The sequence below is a fragment of the Canis aureus genome, chromosome 38, assembly GCF_053574225.1.
Source record: "Canis aureus isolate CA01 chromosome 38, VMU_Caureus_v.1.0, whole genome shotgun sequence".
Taxonomy (NCBI): Eukaryota; Metazoa; Chordata; class Mammalia; order Carnivora; family Canidae; genus Canis; species Canis aureus.
Window position 1 is genome coordinate 15512193 of NC_135648.1, and position 23626 is coordinate 15535818.

The window sequence follows — 23626 nt, forward strand, 5'->3', positions numbered from 1 at the left end:
ACATTAAATGCTAGATTTATTTGTTTGTTTGTTTCTTTTCTGGAAATGTCTCACCTTTAGGAGAATTTTCAGGAAAAATTTACACTTTGTATTTCAGGACTAATTTAGTTTTTAGTCAACAGTCTTTCTAGAGACATACTTGACTCATTTAAAGAGGTTATTCTGTGAAAGGAATCTAATCACTGGGAAATTACCACGGGTATGCTTAACTTTGCAATTTCTCTTTTAAACAAATGCAAACAGGGTTAGGCCAAAAAAATCCCACTGTTGGAATAAACAGAACTATAAATTGTATGCTATCAAAAAAGCATCTCAATGCCTCATTATAGATCCATTTTCTTCTTTTTGTATTCCACTTTTCCTGGGGATGCAAAGGACTTGAGAAGAATCCTGATGGTATTTTACCCACCACAAAGCCTGAGGTCAAGGAAGAGGAGAAACACATGCTCTAGGTTTGGTAAAACGCAACATTTCCCCCTAACTTCAAAACCTTTTCTGCAATGATAATTTCAGCATTATGCTTATGGCCCAAATCAGAATTGTAAGGCTCCAGTCCATTATCTTTTCTGGAACTTTTGGAAAAAATTCTTTCTCTCCTAGGGTAAGCTGGTAGGATAAAATTCTGATGATGCTGGTAGCCATTTTTGTCAATAGTTGGGGGAAAACTGACCAAGATGAAAGTCAAAACAAAGAAAAGAAGATAATTAAAGTGACAGATTCATGATAAATCCAATCTGCTCCTCTGCTCAAAACACATTCTAAGTGAAATTCTAGCCCTATTTCTCCTTCTCCTCCTCCGTCTTCTTCTTCTCCTCCTCCGTCTTCTTCTTCTTCTTTTCTTCTTCTTCTTCTTCTTCTTCTTCTTCTTCTTCTTCTTCTTCTTCTTCTTCTTCTTTCTTCTTCTTCTTCTCCTTCTCCTCCTCCTCCTCCTCCTACTCCTCCTCCTCCTTCTTCTTCTTCTCCTCCTCCTCCTCCTCCTCCTCCTCCTCCTCCTCCTTCTTCTTCTCCTCCTCCTCCTCCTTCTCCTTCTAATTCTATTTCATTAATAATCAATGCAACATTTTTAGTACGGAAAAGAAAATATTTTTACCATGTGACAAATGGGTAAATTGCCTTGTTTTCTATCATTTTGTCTTTTAAATTATGAATGTGTATCCCTTGATCATCACAGAAGTTAGCCTGGCAAATAGCTACTTACTCTTTGAGGGGTAGCTAAAGTGTTCACTTCCCCAGAAGCTCACTTCACTTCATCTTCTCATCACACCAACCTTTATTTTTCTTCCTTGTACAAATATCACCTAGAGTATACCCGTGTCTCATTTATATTAGCATCAGCTATTAAAATCTATCTCCCCAAATAGATTTTGAATTCTTTGAGGACACAATCTTCATAATTTTCTCTCTTCTGCCTACTCAGTACCTATTCCTCATTCTGCATGGTTCCAAACACTATTCATTTCATCTTGAGACAATTTTAGACTTGGAATGAATTTAGAATTTAACTGGAATGGAATATACAGAACATGAACTCAGACATAACATGGTTCATATTTTTGTCTCTACCCAGAGAAAGCATACTGTGCAAATGGAGCACAGGTGTTGAATCACCTTCCTACGCATGTAGATTGCAGGAAACATTTACTTTTATACATAGGTCTTAGCAAATTAGATACTTCTCTGAGACATTGACATGGTTCTGAAATCTTAAATTTTGATCAGTTAGTCATCTGAAAATGGTAGAAAAGTGTTATTAACTGTGAGAACAATCTGCTCACAAATAGTACCACTTATAAAATGCATAAGCAGGCCCACTACACTCAGGTACTATGATGGTAAATATGGCATAAACAACTACAATTTTTACAACCTTCCTAGGGGATTAGTGATTTCTGACATATGTGTTACCATATTGACTTGCACTTACTCCTCTTTGTGTACCAGGGTGATCTCTGTAAAATATAATTCTATTTGAATTATATATAATTCAAATTTATATATCATTATCTCTCAACAACAGTATTATTAGACTGGGCCAGGACTTTATTGCTGGTGTGAGATGAAGTTATCACTGCCATGTTATAGAAATAAATAGTACTTTTCAATGCTGTATAGCTCATTAAAGAAAATATATATTTATTCGACAATGTTTTGTTTAAAAAAACTGCATAGGATTTTCCAAAGAAATATTCATGGGGTGGTGTTAAGATAAAAAGAGAACAAAGAACATTTTTAAAAGATACATATTACAAATGTATTTCTCTTTTAAAAATCTATTTCTTAGAACTTCAACTAACCAGATTCCTCTACAGCTTTCCACCCTCCTGGGAAGGATTTTCACATCCTAGAATGTTATCATCAAAGTTGGCTTGGAATTTAAAAACGTTAAGAAGTTCAAGCATTGTCTTAAAAATTGTTGAACAGATGTAGTTTCTCCTTGGAGACCTTATTGATGGTAAATACCTTGTATTTCATCTGAGCACTTCAAAATACAAGTATGCATTTTTAGCAGAAAGTAAGATATCAGGAAGGAAAAAAATATCAAGGATGGAATCTAAGGACTTGTTGGTTTTTTACCTGTTCCTGCTCTTATTGCACAATTAGAAATACATTTCAAACTGAAACATTGGTGAATGTTTTTCACAGAAATAAGACTATCCAATCATAAGTAGCATAATATAATGTAAATTGGCATTTATAATAAATACTGGGCTTGAGGGCATTTAAATGCAATTGCTAATTACATTATATGAAAGTAATCTCTTTTTTTAATTAAACTGCTAAAATGCTTTGGTATACAGACATCATTTCAAATTTGGTATTAATTTGAAATAAAATGTGAATTAATTAAAGCAAATTGATATTGAGTAAAAGCTATTTGAATTTTGCCTTGATGAAAGAGACCTCATCAGGACTTACACTATCAGAAAAAAAAAAAAAAAGACAAACTATCAGGAAACACTCTCTAGATAAGATCCCAGTTGATTTTTCCCATTCTGTGCAAAGTAGGTTATGCCTAAAGTGTATATAAAACAAACTTTAGGAGGAAAATTAAAAATTTAAAAAAATAGATATTGGAGTGCCTAGGTGGCTTAGTCAGTTAGGTGTCCAACTCTTGATGTCACTCAGGTCATGATCCCTGTGGTCAAGCCCTGTCAAGAGCTCCACCCCGGGAGTCGGCTTGAGATTCTCTCCCTCTTCCCCACCCACTGTTTCTGATCTCTCTCTCTCTCTCTCACTCTCTCTAAAATAAGTAAATAAATCTTTAAAAAATTATTAAGCAGTATAATGCAGAAATTTGAGGCTGCCATATAATGGAAAGAAATGCAGGGTAATAAATATTTAGCCTGTGAAAATAAGACTCAATGGTAATAAATCATTTTACTTCAAATAGTTCAAAATCTAAATGGAAAAGATACCAAGATTCATTAAGTGTAGCTCTGGAGGACAGAACTCATGTGAGTGGCTAGAAATGAAGGAGATATATACCGGTGGAATTTAATGAAAAAAAAAATGTAATGCTATCTAAAAGTTTAAATGGATATTTTCAAAGAGCATGAGTAATCTGATCACCTTAAGAAGCTCACCCATCAATGCCCAGATCTTATGTAGGAGGAATTCAAATACTGAATGTGTAGGAAATACTATTTGATCTCTCATATATTTATCCACATTGAAAGATTGTGAAACTATGAGGAGATTTTAGAGTCTGTTTGCGAAATAACCCAACCTACCATCTATCTCACAGTTTGTGCTTTTCCTTGCATTAATTTATACAATCCACAATCTTAGTGCTTAGAGACTCTTTGAAATAAGTCGCCTCTCTTAAAAATGAAAAGAATTCTGGTAACACTTCAGAACTGTCAGTTATTAGACATTAAGCCTGGGTTGGTTAAGGTCAGTTGTCTTCCCTCTTGAACACTGATGCCAGCTGAATTTGATGCTGGTACTGTTCCTCTCTTTTTTTGACTGCCAGGACCAAGGGAAAAGTTTCCCTGTTCAAATGAGACTGTTTTGTCAGCTTGGGTCTCTGATGAAGCAGGAACAGAGGATAGCTGACTTTGAGCACACATGTAGTGCAAAGGATAAATAAATGCACGTTGTCGTAGAGGTCTGAGATTCTAATATCACTTGTTACTGTGCCTGTTCTTACTGATGTGAACTGGAGTTGGGTAAAAGAGTATTCTGGCCTTTATGCATTCAGAAGCAGACTATGTCCTTTGGTGGGGAGAAGAAATGATGAGTTTGAAGTTGGAGTATTGGTTATATAGATATTAACTTAAAAATATTATTTAAAAAGTCAGGTGTATGCTAACCATACTTCCAAATATGTTTAGAACAAGGCTTGCAAAGCTAAGAAAAGGATACATCCTTTCCCTCCAACTTCCATATATTTTGCTTCTTGACCGTTTGCTTCCAAACCTAGAACAGAATTTAATACTACAGTGACACCATGTACCTTTATCATGAGCCTTAAGGATTTATAGAAAGAATGGAATGCTAAGATCATATTTTTCTGTGGGAAAGTTTGCATTAAGGCAAATTATAATTAGATAACCACTGAGTGCAGAACAAGAGGGTAAGGAATGGCATCAGGCTAAAAAAATATCCTAAAATATTTGTTTATGTGGTTAAGTTTAACCATTGCTGAGAGCAGACCAGCCATAGCTTAAAATAATTTTGCAAGTGAGCCGTTTCCAAATTAGGGCTAAATTAGGGCACATTATTTTACTAAATGGGTTATATTTAAAAACACAGAAATCATGGAATGTTATTTTAGGCATATCAAGAACGAAGTATAAAAGGGCAATTCAAATTACAAAAATTAATATGGAACTATTCTCAAATTCCAGGGAAATCCTAGTGTGGTTTATGACAGGGTTCTGTATTTGACCTGTTGTGTTAAAACAAATGAACAATAGCCAATGATTAATAAGAAATCTTAAAAGACAATTTTAGTCCATGATGCAATCAAAATCCATTAGAGAACTCAAGGAGTACAACAATGACAGAAATGCTAAAACAAAGTGAAGTCCATCATTTATTTAAAAACAAAACAAAACAAACCTCTCCCTTTCTATGTATGTGTTCAAACAAAGAGAGGGGATCTGACTTATTAGAAGATTATTTGAAAAACACTTAGAAATTTTGTTCACTACTCAATGTGTGTGCTAAGTATGATATAGATGCCAAAAAGTTAACAGACTCTTAGTCTGCATATGTCCAGAATAAAAGAGGTAATTTTTTTAATTTATTTTATTTTACATTAATGAAACCACATTTATAGCACTGTGTTCAGTTCTGATTTCTACTGACGAACTGAAATAATCCCAAAAGGATTATGAGGATTGTTAATGATTTAGAAATAAAGAGTCATCTAAGAGATTTGGAATATTGATTTTGCGAGAACAGCTAACAAAGAGGATGTGATAGTTGTATGCAAACATCCAAAAGCAGTGACCTATGGAAGAGGGGGTGGACATTTGTACTACTACATGGAGGAGGACTAAGGCTTTTAGACAGAAGTAGAGTAACGTACATTTTGGCACACAGCAACATCATGCTATTTTTGCAGAAAACTGGGGAATAACTAAAACTTCAAAATAAATAAGTAATCTTATAATTAGAGCCGTTCAAACTCATGCTCTTCAGCTTTGGGATACATGAGCTCCCCATTACTGGACATAGAAGTTAAATAATCAACATTAAATTGTATGAGGCAGAGGATTTTTCATTAGGTAGAAGGTTTGACAAACTGGCCACTAAAGTACCTGTCAGTTTTAAGAGTTGAGGCATGTCTTTGTGCTTCAAGTGTTGTTTGGGGAAATTTATCTTGTTATTCTCTGTGTGTTATCTTGCATAGCCAGTGCGACAAATTTGGTCAACCTTCCTAAGATGATACCTGCTCAGAGTTCACACAACACAGCTACCTGACAATCTGACATAACACCACACATTTGTTTTGCTGCCAATTAACTTCAAGATCTTTCCACTAACACTTTGTCAACTCCTTAAATGAAGCACTGACTTTTGCCAACAGAGGGTTATTTCTTCTTCACAGTTAGCTGTTAAGATCATACTAGCAAGATAACAAAATTAAATGAGACTCTCAGTGACAGGCCATTTAGCTGTGTGGCAGATGCTATGTGCACACTATAGGTGTCACTCTAAGAGAACAGAGAAGGTTGAAGGAACTACTGTTAATCCACAGGAGATATATCTCTTGCACACACATTTAATACTTGTTATGAGTAACCTGGCTATGCTCCACAAGTTTGCAATTATCAATGTATATAAAATCTTGAATTATCATAACAGTAATGAAAGAATTGATTTTTTTAGAAAAAGAGATACAAAACTACTCTCATAATAACTAGTGTTACAGCCTAGATTGCCACCTTTAAAAATAATTAGAGCCTTGCTGACATGTAGTTAGCAAATATTAACTTTGATTTCCATGGAATTCAACTCACTCTAAATAAAAATAGTATCTCTTCTGGCTCTAGAGTTTTCCATCATTCCATAGTGAAATAAGCAGATGATGACATATAAAATTCACTGTGAGCATTTAGGTGAATTTAAGACATGTGGACTTAGTTATCAACATCATATTTCATATAAATGCATATAAAACACAGTGACAATGCCATTTCCTGTGTCTATCTTAGGTATTGCCTACGTGTATTCAGTTTTGATTACAGGGGGCTTATTGCAACCTCTAGTTCATAGCTTGAATTCTTACTTTACCACGTATGAGATGTGTTGAACAAATGACAGCATGCGTTAGCCCTAGCTTTCTTATCTGGAAAGTGAAAGTAAAAATACAAGCATAATATTAGTACTTTGCAGGGTTATTTTAAAGAATAAAAGGCATAAAGTCTAAAGTGTGTCTAAACGGTCTATATACTTTCTATGAAACCCATTAAGTTATAAATTTGGAAAGTATAAGAAATGGTTATAATGATTTCTTAGAGGGAGCAATCAAACCGAAAATCTCATAATGTTACTTTTTAAAATTATGTAAATAAATCATAATACCAATCTCTATGTTTCTTTCACTTACAGTGAAATGCCAAGTATAGCCTATTCCTATATGTAAGTCAGCATAAGCTACGTTTTTCCAACATAACAAGCATACCAAAATATTGCTGGATTTCACAGAAAAGATATATTTCTTGCTCAGATCACATATCCACTACACGGTGGCTGGGTTTATATTGCCCACTGTCCCTTCAGTGACACAAACTGTCAAGACTCTTTATCATCTGAAATATCATCAATTACTTTGGCAGAGGAAGCAAACCTAACAAATTGTGTCTGGCTTTGAAAGCTTCCTCTAGAGAATGACATTGTTTCCTCTTACATTTCCTTTATCAAAACAAGTTACCTGGCCACATCTAACTTCAAGGGTGATGCAAGGTCAATTTTTTTAGGTACCCATAAGGATGAGAGCCAGAAATAAGTTGCTGAAGAAGATGAACCACAGTTATATGCTACATATCAATTTCACTTGGCAATTTGGAAATTTTGCTATATACTTTAAATATCTAATTTTAAAGACTTGATGACCAAATAAAATTTTTATGGGATATACCTTGACTTTGTGTTGATTTCTGCTGTTCTACCATTGGATTATGAGCATGTATATAAAAATCCAGATTAAAATTCCATATACTGCTGTCTTCATTTATCAGTGAGGTAACTGATAAAGCATTTCATGTAAAAAACAACAATATTAACTCTCTACCTATATAGAGAGCTGATTCATTTGCTTTACCAAAATAATGAAATTTAAAAAAACATAGGGCAATATCTGAAAATAGATGAACAGAATTACTTGTTAGTTTGTCATATTAAGGGAATAATATCTAGACATATGTACACAATGAAATAGTTAATATGCAAAGTACTGTGTATACTACATTAGAGAGTTTAACAAAGTCTGTGTGACCATTATGTGGTCACTGTAGAAGGCATGAATGCACTGAGTGCTCAAAGCCTTTGTCCTGGTTTCCTAAAGTTTATAGGTGAAATGAATAACCATTTTTATCAAAATGATCCAAAAAGTAGCATTAAGTGCATGCAACCTTGGAAGGTCATCACTTATATTTTTATAAAACCAACCATACAGTAGCAGTAAAAATTATCTGAACATAGAGTCTTATTTATTAATCTCTCTTTGCCACAGTCTATGTCTATATGAGAAAACAAACAATAAAACACTTAATGAAGTCACCACTTATTTTGATTTTATGATATTGAATCCAAGCCTTGAATGATTTGTTTCAGGCTAAACCAGATAGATGACCAAATTATGAGTTCTAATAAATAATGACTATGATAGCTTTAGAACAAACACATGCATATCTTGAGAGATAATTCTTCATAACAAATAAATTCAAACTGATAGAAAAAGCATGGGATCCCTGGGTGGCACAGCAGTTTAGCGCCTGCCTTTGGCCCAGGGCGCGATCCTGGAGATCTGGGATCGAATCCCACGTCAGGCTCCCGGTGCATGCAGCCTGCTTCTCCCTCTGCCTGTGTCTCTGCCTCTCTCTCTCTCTCACTGTGTGCCTATCATAAATAAATAAAAAAATTAAAAAAAAAAAAGAAAAAGCATTACATCTTTGTGTTCTGGTGCATCTATATCATCTCTCATCTTATTATGAGGAGAAATACATGGCAGTTCATGCTCTTATTCAGATTTGAGTGAGAGAAAATAAGAAAAAAAATCCCTCAAAATACCTACATAAAAATATGAGGTAAAGTATTTTTGTTTTTTAGAATTGTTTTTTTAGAGTGTACCTATTGAAAAGATGAATGATGTTATAGTCACTGTGACAGTCCAAGAGGCAGTGAATGAGGTAGATCGAAATTAATTCCTGGGCAGTGTCTGGCCACACATATTTTTGTTATCTCATTCATCAATCAATCAACATATACTGTGATGTACAGTGTGTCTACTAAATATAGCACATTTTACTAGTTTTTTGTGAAATGACAAAAAGAGATATGATGTTCTCTGCCCTCAAGAAACATTGAACTCTTTTTAGATAGTTGGGATGATGACACTGATCTAGGTATGGAAATACATCAGGCCAACTAGAACAGGTAGATTGTGTTTGGCAGAAAGCCTTGTGGGATCTAAATTAGGAATCGTTACATAAAACACCTGCTTGGCACTCTATAGCCATCTTATTTCAGATGATGTTAAAAAATTAATTGAAGTACAGAATAAAATTTGGTAATGGCAAAGGTGATATTCATAATATATTAAATATGATACAATCAGTCATTGATGAATCAGAGCAGAAATGCTGACCAATCAGGACAGCAGTGAAAACCAAATTGATTTTGCTATATCAGTCTTGAAGCTGAATACTTTCTCTAGTGCTGAGGATATCTATAAGTTACAGTGTATCCAATAAAAGATTATCACAACAAATTAAAACATACACAGATATTATGAGAATCATAACTAAGACTTCATGTTATAAAAAACTTTTCTTTCCCTTACTCTTGTACTTCAATTACCAATATCTTGAAAACAAGTACATTATACATAAGCATATAATTGCCAAAAAGCTACCCATTAGAAGGCAATATTATTTGTGATAGTTAATTTAGAATTTTATATCTAGTTCTTTTCATCTAAATAAGGTAACTGAATGACAAACGAGGTAACCAAAATTTTAAGAGATTAAATGATTTGCTAATGATCATGCAACTTGTTACTGAAAAAGCTTGTTTGTTTATCTGATGTTGAGGTATTTAGTTTGGACAAAATGGCTGGTAAACAGTGGACTGAATGTGTCAAAGTTCACTTAATATCTCCTAATCCCTGACAAATACAAGAACTATAAAATTTCAGAAAGGAGCAAAACATATATTCCCACCTAAGATTATACAGTTAGGTGATATAGAATATGATTTTTTAGTTGTATCTGAAAAATCAACAGTGGCTGACATTTTGGGTATTCACAACTATTCTGGATCATTTTCTTATGTAGGCATATGGTAAAATGGCATTTCTTTGTTAGGCTTGGCTATGAAATGCGATCTAAGGTAATGCGAATTTCTTCCCAGCAAATTCACATTAATTCCCAGCAATTCACATAAGAGACAGTGACAATGTACTGTACTCCTTTCACCACCTGCATAAGCAAACGATTCCAGGTGGTCGCATGCCCTTCAGCCTCAATCTAGGAGTGAGGACAGTGCAGTGCAAAGACCAGCCAGCCTGGGTGGGCATGCAGGATAAGCGAGAGGTGAACTTTGTTTGTGGCTGACATTTCAGAGGTGTTTCTTATTGCAGTGTTCCCAAGCTGATGTTGACTTATACAGAAATGGGAACCGGAAATGGAACGCAGAGGCTGTGCTGGACAAAGCAAAAGCCTACAGTTGTGACACTGACTTAATGGATCATGAATGTGTCAAGAACACTTTATCAGAGCTGGACTAATGACAATCTCGGTTAAGCAGTGGGGAAATGCTAGTAAAACTGTTGCCTCTGGTAAGTGAGGATGAAGATCATGTACCTAATAAACTCAAAGTACCAGGGAAAATGTCAGAAAATAGAATGTTAGTTCTGTTGCCAATGACTGCTTCTGGTAAGGTATGGCAGGGTATTATCCCTTGTCACAGTGACACATTGCTCCAGGTGGAGGTTGTGGTGTCAGCCTAAGTCCTGGAGTAAAGAGACATAAAGAAGAATCTGTAAACCAACTTACACTGAACAAGTGGAGTGAGGAAAAAAATAAACTGGAATGTCATATTCAAAGCAAATTTTTGGTTGTGCATTTTTATTGCATTACTTAGGCTTTCTGTCTGGTGTACTATCTAAAACTTAGAAAAGAATAAGTGAGTTTGAAAGCAGAAATAAAAGGGACTAAAAGAGAAGTAATGAATGAGGTAGACTTGAAAGAGGCAACTGCTTCTCAATTCCCAATATTAAAACAATTGATTTAGTCACAGTGGCCAATTAGAAGTCAATCCCATAGCAATTACAAAATTTAGTGTGTGGCCTCCATGTTTTCGTCATGATCACAAAATTGACTAATGAATCTTAGGGTGTAAATCCAAGTTTTAATACTCAGTAAATATTCTTAATTAGACAAGGCATAAATAAAGAAGTCTAATAAAATCCCTTGACTCAAATGAGAGATGTAGGTAGGGAAATAGGATGCAAAAAAAAAGAAATATAGCAAATATGGAAAACACCTTTAGGGAAAATTGTGAGTGTGACTATTGGCCCAATGAATTGATTGAACTCAAATGGATAAATGGTCAATAAATTTTTACATAAGTTGTACTTCTAAATAAACCCTGACTCCAGGTTTAAAAAACAAAACAAAACAAAACATGTTAAGTTTAAGGTTTAAAATGACCTTCGATTCTCCATGTTTGGGCAGAGAGCAGACTGAGAAAGCTGTTCCTTAGTCACATTTCCAATTCTCACCGCACATATGGCCAAGGGGGAAGTGGAATAGAAAGATCACACATATATTGAAAGTTGGAAATAGTAGATAAGAGAGCCACTCCCAGAGAGAAAAATTGAGAACAAATCAAGGAATAATCTCCACCCCCAGGTTAGAGGCCCTCAAAATGTCTTCCGAATAGAATTTCATAATTGCTACCAGCAAGTTTGCTTTGTGTTCTCTATTTTTCCGCTTTCTGGGTAGAAGAGCTTACTATAATTATCCTGGTTGATTCCACCCTGGTGTATGGCATGTCTAGGATACATAACTTGCTTTTTGGTTCATGTCTTTATAAAAAAAGGAAACCACATCTAGATTGGATTAAGACACTGCCAAGTTTCACCCATTGAGCTGGACCTAGTAATAGATAGGACTTATGTTCTGTCTTTCATGGGGATGGGGGAATGTTCTGCATCTGAGAAGAAGAGGAAATGCAATATCTAATGATCAAAATAGTGGAGTCATTACAGCTCTTATTTATTTTTAAATTTATTTTTTTTAGGATTTTATTTACTTATTCATGAAAGATACCGAGAGAAATCTGGACACTGGCAGAGGGAGAAACAGGCTCACTTTGGGAAGCCTGAGGGGGGACTCGATCCGAGGATACTGGGATCACAACTTGAGCCAAAGGCAGATGCTCAACCACTGAGCCACCCAGGTGCCCTCAGCTTTTTAAATAAATATTAAGGATTTCTTTTTAGAGAAAGGCCTTTTTTTGAGACAAGCCAGGATAACTCATTTTAGTCAATGAAATTTAGCATTTGTGTTTTATATCACTTTCTGGCTAAGCATTTCGACTTAGTATACACATAGCCTACCATATATTTTTTTTCCTTGTCCTTGGTGATCACTTTTCCACATGAGGCTTGGCTGGTCTGTCAGCCTGAGTCTTAGAATGAGGGGAGAGAGCAAAGTCCTTAGCAAACTTGCAATGGTTAAGTGAGGAGGAAATAAATTTTAATGTTAGAATCCAAAGATATTGTGGGCTTCTTTATTACTGCTTTATTATTAGCCTGTCCTATATGGCAGATCAACTATAATTGGCTGCAAAATGGAGGAAATTTATTGGTTCATGTAACTGAAACTAAAGAAAATGTGAGCTTGTAGCAGGAGTGATTAAGCAGCAAAAAATGTAACCAAATAATTTTTTTTTTTTTTACCTTGCATGGCTCAAGCAACTCCTATCATTGCAAGATGGCTCTCTACTGTTCTTATGATTATGTTCTTCTTTCATATCTAAGAAGAAAAATTAATAGAATTCCCCATAGCTATGTGGAAAAATTAAGAATCTTTCATCTTCAAATGCTCTTAGGAAATATATTTCTGGGTCTCATTGACCCAATTATTCATGTGTCTTAAACTGACCTATGTACCTAGGGGAAATGGATTCTTGTGATTTGCTTGCATTAACCAGAGAGCAGTTCTGGATCTCACTATGAGCTAAGTACCACACACTGCAATTCTAAGAATGGAAATGGGGGTTCCTCAAAGGAAATTTGGGATACTTTAGTATCAGGGTGCAGGAATGATTACAGAGCAGCAAACAGTAAGATTTTATTAAAGATTATAACATGTAAACTGGACAGCTAGTTAAAATTCAAATTTTTTATTAAGATACTTATTTTCTCTGGAAAATATTCTTTTTCTATAAACTGATATTTAACTATCATCTGAGGGAGAAACTGTTTTGGGGAAAAATTAATAATTGTCTACATTTTTAAAAAGCCAAGAGGAAATAGATATTTATATTTTAACATTTCTAAATAGAGTTAACCTAACTTTTATAGTACATACATTTTGCCATGATAGCATTAGAAAGTTTATTCATTTTTCAGATGACGTGTCAAATGGGCAGTGTTTTCTAGAAGTAGACCTAGACAATATCTATTACAAGGTGGCCTCCAGCTGCTATTTTTTGGTTTATAAAATGAATATATTACATTAATAGGACATGATTTTGATAAAAATTTATGTTGACAGCATACAATACACCTTAGATTGCCCACATACCAGGTGATAACAATATTTCCAAAGAGTAAAGATGCTATGTCAAAAAGATTCTATAAGATTTGTGCTCTATGCAAACCAAGCACTTTATTTTTTGTCAAGATTAATTATTACTTTAAAAAATTAGTTATTGGGCAGCCCGGGTGGCTCAGTGGCTTAGCACCACATTCAGCCCAGGGCATGATCCTGGAGACCCAAGATAGTCTCCCACATCAGGCTCCCTGCATGGAGCCTGCTTCTCCTTCTGCCTGTGTCTGTCTCTCTCTCTCTCTCTCTCTCTGTCTCAAACAAATAAATAAATAAAATCTTTAAAAAAACTAGTTATTACTTGTATCATCATATTTCATAGTTATAGCTTAAATAATTAAGGTTTTTATTCATCCAAAGAAGAATTAAGGAAAATGTAGAATATTACATGGAAATGATTCTATATTTATATTTAGTTCTTTATTTTTCTAGCAACTTTAGTAAACAGTTGCATAATCCAAGTCAAAATAAAGTTGACGTTTATTTATTTCAATCTCTCTGTAAAAATTTAAGGATTTCCAGTTTCTTTATTCCTGGATAGAACTGGTCTCTAAGTAATTGGCTACAAAGTTGTTTTTATCTAATTAAACAAAACACATAAATCAGTTTTGTTACTCTTCCTGTGTGTGTGTTTCATTTTTTTGTCCGCATCTAGATTTCCCTATATCTTTAACCTATATCCTTTCTTTCACTATAATCATTACATATATGCCACCATTATTTTTATTAAACAATGTTGATTTATTTCTGAAAACGTAAAGGTAGAGATTGAAAAGTTTTATTTGAATATAGTTCTTACAACCAAAATTCCCTCAGGTCACAAGATAAGAAAAAAAAATAGATTCTATTTTGAAATTTTCTGACACTTTTTTGGCAAGCTGTAAGAAGTTTATTTTTCAGGACTTGTATTACAGAGCAAAATGAATCATATAATCAAATATAAAAATGGCTTAGCATTCTACACTTATCTGGCCTAATGATTTATTTTTATACTTAGTGATAATAGAAAATGTACAACAGATTGACCCAATAAAATCTGAAATTTATTTTCTTCCTTTTTGTGTGGTGATTGGTATTAGCATTCTATGTTGTTACTATATACTCTAATATACAGATTTTCACACTTCATGCTATATGTGTTTTGAAATTCAGATGCACATTCTAATCTGATAAAATAAATACAAACTGATTTTTTCTTCAGCTTTAATAAAAACATATTTTAGGTATAGTAATAGTTCGCATTAAAAAAGGTCAATTTCAGTTAAATTAAATATTTAAAGGTAACATAATCATCTTTCTTAATCATCAGGAAAGTTTAATAAATTGATGCATTTCCTTACAGACAAAATAACCTAGAATAAAGTCTACCAACTTATAGAAGCCTGTGGTTGGTGAGAATATTTGAAAACTTTTCCCAATACAAAATCTGCCTCATGGCTACTACTTAAATGTGTTTATTTCTATGAGGCAAAAATAGAGGAAGTTTTATTTTTCAATAAAAGCTCTTCTCAAAGCTATCAAATGTGCCTTTGATACATTTTACAAGTGTTAAAAAGAGTTCAATAAAAACAATATTTTACCTGTTATTTAGTTCCAAGTGTGAGTAAGTGAATGTGGTTTTACTAAAGATGTAAATTAAGTGTGAATCAGCTAAATACACTACATACCAATTGTAACAGATAAATAGAAACAAAAAATTAAATAGAAATTTTTCAATATTAGAAATTAGAAAAACCACATATAAGTACAATCAAACATTGTCACTCTCTGAAGAATAATAATTATTAATTTTCCTATAGTTAAGAGTCTCATGGTTTGTGTCACTCTCTGATTTCATCTTATTTTATTTTTCCCTCCCTTCCCCTACGTTTATCTGCTCTGTTTCTTAAATTTCACATATGAATGCAATCATATGATGTAGAAATTTTAAATTTCAGGATTTTTTCTTTATTTTACAGTCAGTGTTTGAGATTCTATTCACAGCATTGTTTTTAGCTTGACTAAATTTTAAACAGGTTTCTTCTTGACTATAGGCCCTTGATCTCCCTTTTCATCTGAAAACTTGCAGTTGCAAAATCTTTCTGTGTTCCTTTTAAGATGTAAATCTTTTATAAACCATAATGTCTTTCTCAAGGATCTGAGAGTCATCATTTTGAAATGTAATCATCTGAGAAAAAAGAGCTAGCACATCTATCTCCCAGTCTCTGTGGGAAAGTAGAAGACAAGCTTAACTAAGGGGCAATTAGCAAACACAGCTAGCCTGATCATGTTGACCAGTCTTCCTGCTCCTGTTTTCCAGTACTTTTCCATGAGCTAATCCTAGTGTTTTGAAAAGCCTTCTGCCTTTAGTTTCAGAGGATTTGAGTTAAATATCTTCCCTACTGTCTCTCTCCTTTATTGCAATAGTCTTAAATAAAGTCTACCTTGACCATTTAACTGGTAGGGTACAATTTTATTTTGTAGTTATATAAATTAATAATTATATATTCCTGTTGGATTGTCTATGTTATTGTCATAAAATATTTTTATTTCAACTAATATATCTTGCATAATAATTTAGTATTTTTTGACTAATGTTTACTTTACATATTTTTCTATCTTTGACCTCAATTTATCTATGGTCTTGGTATATCCTAGTAAGTAGCAGATAATATTTTATTGCTACTATTATTAGTTATTTTAATCATCCTGTGGTCTTTTATTTAGAATATTCGATGTAATTAAAAATAGAATGTCTAATATAATAACCATTGTAGTGTGTTTATATCTGAACCAACACAATTTATTGATAAGACAATCTAAATGTTTCCTTTTACACTGTATTTATCTATTTGTTCCTGAATATTTCTCTCCTGTTCTCTACTTTATTGTCCTTTTTGGGGGTAATCAAATAATTTTTATTTGATTTTCTTATTCTAGATTTCAATTAAACATTTTTTCTTATTTTAGAGTTATTCTAGAGATTATAATTGTATCCATTATGTTTTTGAATATTGTTTATGCCATTTTCCTATCTACTCCTCCTGTGTCTCAGATTCAAAAATATGTTAGACCTTTTATTAGTATATCATCTATGTACTTATCCAATATTTTGTTGTTGCTTTCTTTACTGCTTCCATTTTGTGTATTCTATTAACCTGTCTTCACATTCACTAGTTTCATCAATTGTGCGTAACTCTTATTAAAACAATATTTTGAGTTATTGATTTCAGGTATTGTATTTTTATGTTTTAGAATGTCCATTAGTCTACTTTCATATATTTCAAATCTCTGATGAACTTTCCAATGTCTTTATCCATATGATCATTTTTTTCCTTTAGTTTTTGAACATTTTAATAATAATTATCCCAAAATCTTTCCTATTAATTTCAATACCGGGATCTTCTTACATCTCTTGTCTAGTTTCTTTTCCCTTTGAAATTAGCTACATGGTCTTGTGTGCTCGTTGTAAATTGGGGTTTCAGGTCCATCAGGTATAAAAAGAACTGCAGAGGCTTTAGAAAACGTTTTCATCCTCAAGAGGTCACCCTCTTCATATTTAACAGACACTGTAGGGAGTTGATGCTGATAAGATTAACTCCTAAAATCAGGATTTAAACTATATTAGTGCTGGGTTATAATTGTATAGGAATCAATATACCTCTTATTCTCCCCTGTTGTTAAAGTGTGGTCTTTCCAAACTTTCAAGTATCCCCTTTTTGAGCATTTGCTTCCTCAGGTCTATAATATGGCAAAGATCTAATTTTATCACCCAGAGGTTTTAGTTTATCTCTTTAGTCATCTGCCACAGGTAGATTCAAAATAAGGCAAATGTCCTTAAAGAGGAGACTAGCCATGAATTTAAATACCTTCAAATAAGTCTCCAATATTCTCAATTTGATCTACTGTAACTGCCATATTTTCTTCTGGCTTCTCTTGTTCTGGAAGAGCAGCATTTTCCAGGAGCTAATCCTAGGTTCTCAGCTTCTAAATCTGCCTTGAACTGATAAATGTGCCCCAGAGAAAAGCAGTTGTAGAAACTGTGTCAATTAATCATTTTCTGTAGGGTTTTCCGTCCTTGCCAGTTTTATTTTCGAGCTCCTCCCTCTAGAGAGTTTTTGTCTAAGCTCTTGAAAGTCTGTGATAAACTTCATTCTGCTTTCAGAGACTTTTGAATAGTTCTGTAGCATCCACCACTATCTAAATTCAGTAAAGACTTTATATTAAAACTGAACTTCTTTAGACCCATCAAATCTAAATTTTGTCAGTCCAATCTCCACAACCACTAGAAGTTTTGCTGGTTTTTCTTTCTTCCTTCAGCTACTTTTTGTGTGGGGGAACACACAGTTCCTCAGCTTCTACTCTAAATCAAGAAATGTCAAATGTTTACAGAATTAAGCAAATGTTCACAAGAAGAAAGAAGAAAGAAAAAAGAAAGAAAGAAAAAAAGAAAGAAAGAAAGAAAGAAAGAAAGAAAGAAAGAAAGAAAGAAAGAAAAGAAAAAAGAAAGAAAAGAAAGAAGAGAAAGAAGAGAAGAGAAGAGAAGAGAAGAGAAGAGAAGAGAAGAGAAGAAAAGAAGAAAAGAAAAGAAGAAAAGAAAGGAAGAAAAGAAAAAAGAAAAGAAGAAGGAAGGAAGGGAGGGAGGGAGGAAGGGAGACAGAAAGGAGGGAAAGAAAAATGTGAATCCTCAGCTTACATCTCCTGTTAGGGATTTTATTCCATTTAGTTTGGTTGCTTCTGTGATCTATTATGTCTTTGAAAAACATAATTAAAAAAATTATCCACCTTTCTAGTTACTACCAATGAAAGTGCTGTCCTACTTCAATATACTACATTCTACCTGGAAACAAAATAAAGGCAAAGCAAAAGGGTAGCATTCTTGTATGATTCCACAAATATAGACAGGCTCTGAGAATTTTCTGGTCTACCTATCTATCATACACTGTGATATGAGATGGAAGTTGTTTTTTATTTTTAAATTTTTTTAGAGATTATTTATTAGAGAGAGAGAGAGAGAGAGAGAGAGAAGGCACAGAAGGAGAAGATCTTTAAGTAGACTCCCCACAGAGAGCAGCGTTGGAAACAGGGCTCTATCCCAGGAACCTGAAATCAACACCTGAGCTGAAATCAAGAGTCAAATACTTAACTGAATAAGCCACTCAGACACCTCAGTTTGTTTTTTAAAATTTAACCTTAGGGAGACTACTGCATATTATAATTTATCTAAAAGTGTTGTATTCCATAATTATTTTTAAACATCAGGTAGTTTACAGGACTAAAACATGACAGATGTCTCATACGTGGCATCTTAGCATTCTTCTGGGAAAACTAGAAAAAAAAATTCACAATTAGAAATTCTTTAGGCTTATTCCTAGATATGTTATTGATTTTGCTGTAATTATAAATGGTATTGACTCCTTAATTTCTCTTTCTCCTGCTTCATTAGGGATGTATAGAAATGCAATCAATTTCTGTACATTGATTTTGTATTCTGTTGACTCTACTGAATTTATCAATTCTAGCAGTTTTTTGGTGGAATATTTTAGATTTGCTATGTAAAGTATCATGTCATCTGCAAATAGTGAAAGTCTTACTTCTTTCTTGCTGATTTGGATGTCCTTTGCACTGTTGGTGGGAATGAAAACTGGTACAGCCACTCCGAAAAACAGTATGGAGTTTCCTCAGAAAGTTAAAATAGAACTATCCTATGATCCAGCAAATTGTGCCATGAGGTATTTATCCAAAGAATAAAAAAATACTAATTCAAAAAGATATATGCATCCTAATGCTTGTAGCAGCATTACCCACAATAGCCAAGATATGAAAACAGCCCAAGTATCCATCAACTGATGACTGGATAGATTTGGAATATTATTCAGCCATAAAAAGAATGGAATCTTGCCATTTCAAATGACATGGATGTGCTAGAGAGCATTATGCAAGCAAAATAAGTCAGTTATAGACAGACAAATGCCATATGATTTCACTCATATGTGGAAGTTAAGTAGCAAAACAAAGGGGAAAAAAAGAGAAGGAGGAAAGCCAAGAAACAGACTCTTAACTGTCAAGAACAAACTGGGGATGCCTGGGTGACTCAGTTGGTTAATTGTCTGCCTTTGACTCAGGTCATGATCCAAGGGTCCTGGGATCCTGCCCTGTGTTGGACTCTCTGCTCATCCACGAACCTATTTCTCCCTTTCCCTTTGCCTGCTGTTCCCCTATCCTGAGCTCTCTCTCTCTCTGTTAAATAAATAAATAAAATCTTTAAATATAAAAAAAGAAGAAACTGATGGTTACCAGAGATGGAGTGATGGGTTAAATAGATGATGAGAATTAAATAGTGTACTTGTAATGAGCAGTGGGTGTTGTATGGAAATGTTGAATCACATATTGTACACATGAAACTAATACACTGTATGTTAACTGAGTGGAATTTAAGTAAAAACTTTAAAACTTAAAAAAAAAATCCAATAATTCAAGGGGATAAGGATTTTTTATTCTAGACAGTTTTTCCTGTTTATATAAAGTAGAAATATTACTAAAACTGAAAAGAATTATTTATTATGCACTATTTTTATCAAAATATGTTAAGAAATCATAAACTCATTGATCCTTCCTATATTATTTATCTACCCTTTTAGTTTATAATGTGGTAGTTCTACTCCACAAAAAGATGATGCTCTTTTTTAACAATCAATTGCATTATTTCTTATCAGATATTAGCTGTGGACTTGTCATATATGGTCTTTATTATGTTGAGATACGTGCCTTCCATGTCTAAATTGTTAAGAGTTTTTATCATGAATGAAGGTTGAATATTGTTGTCACTTTTAAGTGTGTTTGGTTAAATTAATCACCAGAAGAATTTTGATAATCGAGTGTTTAAGTCTGACCTTTTGGCAGTTAAAACCTCTTTTGCCCATTTGAAATTCACTCCAAAATTTTTGGCTAAATACTATATAATTATATTTACCACACTCTAAGGATTTTAGTTATTCTTTAATCATGTATTATTATATATATATATATTTATAATATTGTAGATTTCATGTTGAAATAGCTTTAATCTTTTATTAAAATTCAATGTTTTATGAAATGAAAGCTATTAACAGGTTATGTAATCAATAAGAAACAATATTGAAAATACATATATATATATATATACTCATAAAAATTCAGAAATAACAAAAACCTACACCCACCAACAAAATCATAACTGATCTAAATTTGATTAAAATATCAGTAGTTAAGTGAAAGTGTACTTTACTGAGACTCATGTTAATGTAAAGAAGGTATAGAACAAATGCTCTCTGCATTTTGCCTCACAAGTGAAACTCAAGGACAACTAGAAAAGTCTAGAAAGATATCAGAGAAATCAGATGATAAATTATTGTATTGAGAAAGGCAAAGACTTTCTTAAATGACTAATAATACATCAACTGAAGAGCAGGCTGGGTTCTAGTGATGATAATTCATAGCAATACACAAAGCACCATATATGCTTTCAGGAAAATACTGAAATCACTGGTAATAGAAGTAATGCAGATGTCTATTTGAAAGAATAATAATAAATAATAAATTAAATAGAGCCACTTGGGTGGCTCAGTCGGTTAAGAGGCTGCCTTTGGCTCAAATCATGATCCCAGAATCCTGGGATCCAACCCTGCTCAGCAGCATGTTTTCTTCTCCCATTCTTCTTTCTCCCTCTGCCCTCACCCAATCCCATGCTCTTTTTCTCTCTCTCAAATCAATAAATAAAATATTTTAAATTAAATAATTAAATTAAATTAAATTAAATTAAAAATAAATAAATAAAAGTCTTCCCAGTTATGTAATAATAGTTTCTTCCAAAAGAATTAACTAGTCATTTCAATATAGTATTTGTTTTGGCAAAGTTTAACTGTTACATTTAAATTTGTCCTACCTGATTCCTCAAAGTCACTGTTGTAGGCTTTCCAGGTTTCAGTTATTCGAAGAAGATTCTCTTCCATGGCTTGAATGTCCATGGAGGGGCAGTTGCATTCTGGAAATTTGGGACCACACTGACACCAGCAATCATTGTCCTTGCAGATAAACTCTCCCTCTGAATTGCAAGCAATGTAGCTCAAAGCTGCTTGTACAAAACGCTCCTGAAGATAATCTGGAAGGAGGACTTGTAGCCCTTAAAGAACAAAAAAAGCACATACTTTTTTTGAAAAAGAAAAAATATATATAACACAGTTTTAAAATATTCAGAAAGGCCAAAAATTTAATATACAAGTCATGGATTTAAAACTATCATTAGAAAATTATTTAAGCCAAAAGAAAAAAGAAAAAAAAGAAAATTATCTAAGCCAACAAAATTTCAACATAGGAGGGCTCTCCGCACTGTTCAAGAATCCTGGAAATTATAGATTATCTGATTTTTAATAATTTGTTTAATTGTTTTTTTCTTTATTTTTAAAAAATTTCTTAAAGTTTCCCAGTTAATATACAGTATTATATTAGTTTCAAGTGTATGATATAGTAAATACAATTAGTAAAACATAGTAGAACAATTCCATACATCACCCAATACTTATCAGGGCAAGTGCACTCTTTAATTGCCATCAACTATTTAACCCAGCCCCCTCTGGTAAACATCCCTTTGTTCCCTATGATTAAGAATCTGTTTCTTCCTTTGTTTCTCTCTCTCTCTGTTTTTCCCCCTTTGCTCATTTGTTTTGTCTTTTCAATTCCACATATAAGTGAAATCATATGGTATCTGTCTTTCTTTTTGGTTGGCTCTTTCACTTAACTGTTTAGAATATTTGGATACTTTTACCAAGGAGATAGATCCTAAATTGTTTAGAATATTTGGATAAATCTAAATTGTTTAGAATATTTGGCTATTTTTACTATGGAGATTGATCCTATACCTTTAAAAAGAGGCAGGTATTTATTGCCACCATTTGATTTCAAATAGTTTTCAATACTTTCATTTTACTTTCAGATTATCAGCCCATATTTACACAGATATTGACGAGAGAACTGAAGGCAAGCTGAGGACAAAACAGAAGCTGAAGCCTTGTAACCCTCTGCCCCCAGGTGGGATTTGTGTGACATTCTTCCAGGAAGCTCCCAGCTATCTTAAATATCCCTTTTCCTTACTTCTCCTAACTCCCAAATATATAATCAGTCACCCCTCACAAGCCTGGAGCAGCTTCTTTTCCTGCCCACCCATCCTGTCCCCGTGCTTTAACAAAACCACCATGTTACAACAAAGACAGCTCAAAAATTCTTTCTTGGTCATAGGCTCCAGATCTCATCCAAGCAAACCCCACCTATATTCCAAAATTACATCAGATATTATGATACAATAAACTGTGGCATTGGTAAACCAGTTACAAAATATTGATGATAATGCTTACGTCATGTCATTAACAAAACATAACTTAAAGGACTCTATTGTTCAGGAATGATCTCTAAGACTGACTACAGGGAAGCAAATGGATTGCTTTCAGTTGTTTCACAGGTCATGTCCTTACCATTTATTAAGACAACCCCCGTTGATATGTTTCATTACTTTTCTACATGGAAGTTTAGTAAAGTTAATATCTCTTCAGAAAAAATTTAAAAATGAAGATAAGGCTACATGATTAATATTTAGGGTTCCCTAATGGTTTCATATTTATTCTGATATTTCAAGAAAATATAGTTTCAATCTCAGCATTTTTTTCTACATAGGAAAAATAAAAAAGCTAAATATTCAAAGTGATCAGTACCAAAAGTAAACAAAAAAGGAAAAATTTGGCCAATATCTAATTGCTATTTACTACAAAATTGGATATTTACAATTGTGTTTAAAAGAAGAAAACTTACAATCTATAAAACCGCACTAAAAATAACTAAGGTTTTTTCGGGGGTGGGGGGAGAAGTCTAAAGACCAACCGCCCAAAACTTTGGTAATTTTTAACCAGACCAGTAACATAAACAATAATTGATACCTAGGGAGATAACTTCCATTGCCTTGATAGATAAGTCAGAATAATTGGAGGCTTTTCAAGGGATTTTTTTTTAATGTATAGAAACAATAGAGTAAAAATACCAATAAGATTGTTATTACAGGGGGCCCCTGGGTGGCTCAGTCAGTTAAGTGGCTGCCTTTGGTGTAAGTC

General features: G+C 33.4%; 1 protein-coding gene across 4 annotated transcripts in view; it reads right to left on the minus strand.

The window, feature by feature from the left end:
- The window catches only part of BRINP3 (BMP/retinoic acid inducible neural specific 3), a 379320-nt gene that overhangs the window by 95733 nt on the left and 259961 nt on the right, over positions 1 to 23626 (minus strand). For all 4 annotated transcript variants that reach the window (XM_077887268.1, XM_077887267.1, XM_077887269.1 and 1 more), the window contains one exon: positions 21415 to 21651. In XM_077887268.1, the coding sequence (XP_077743394.1) occupies positions 21415 to 21651 (237 nt within the window). The remainder of the gene's footprint in view (positions 1 to 21414; positions 21652 to 23626) is intronic.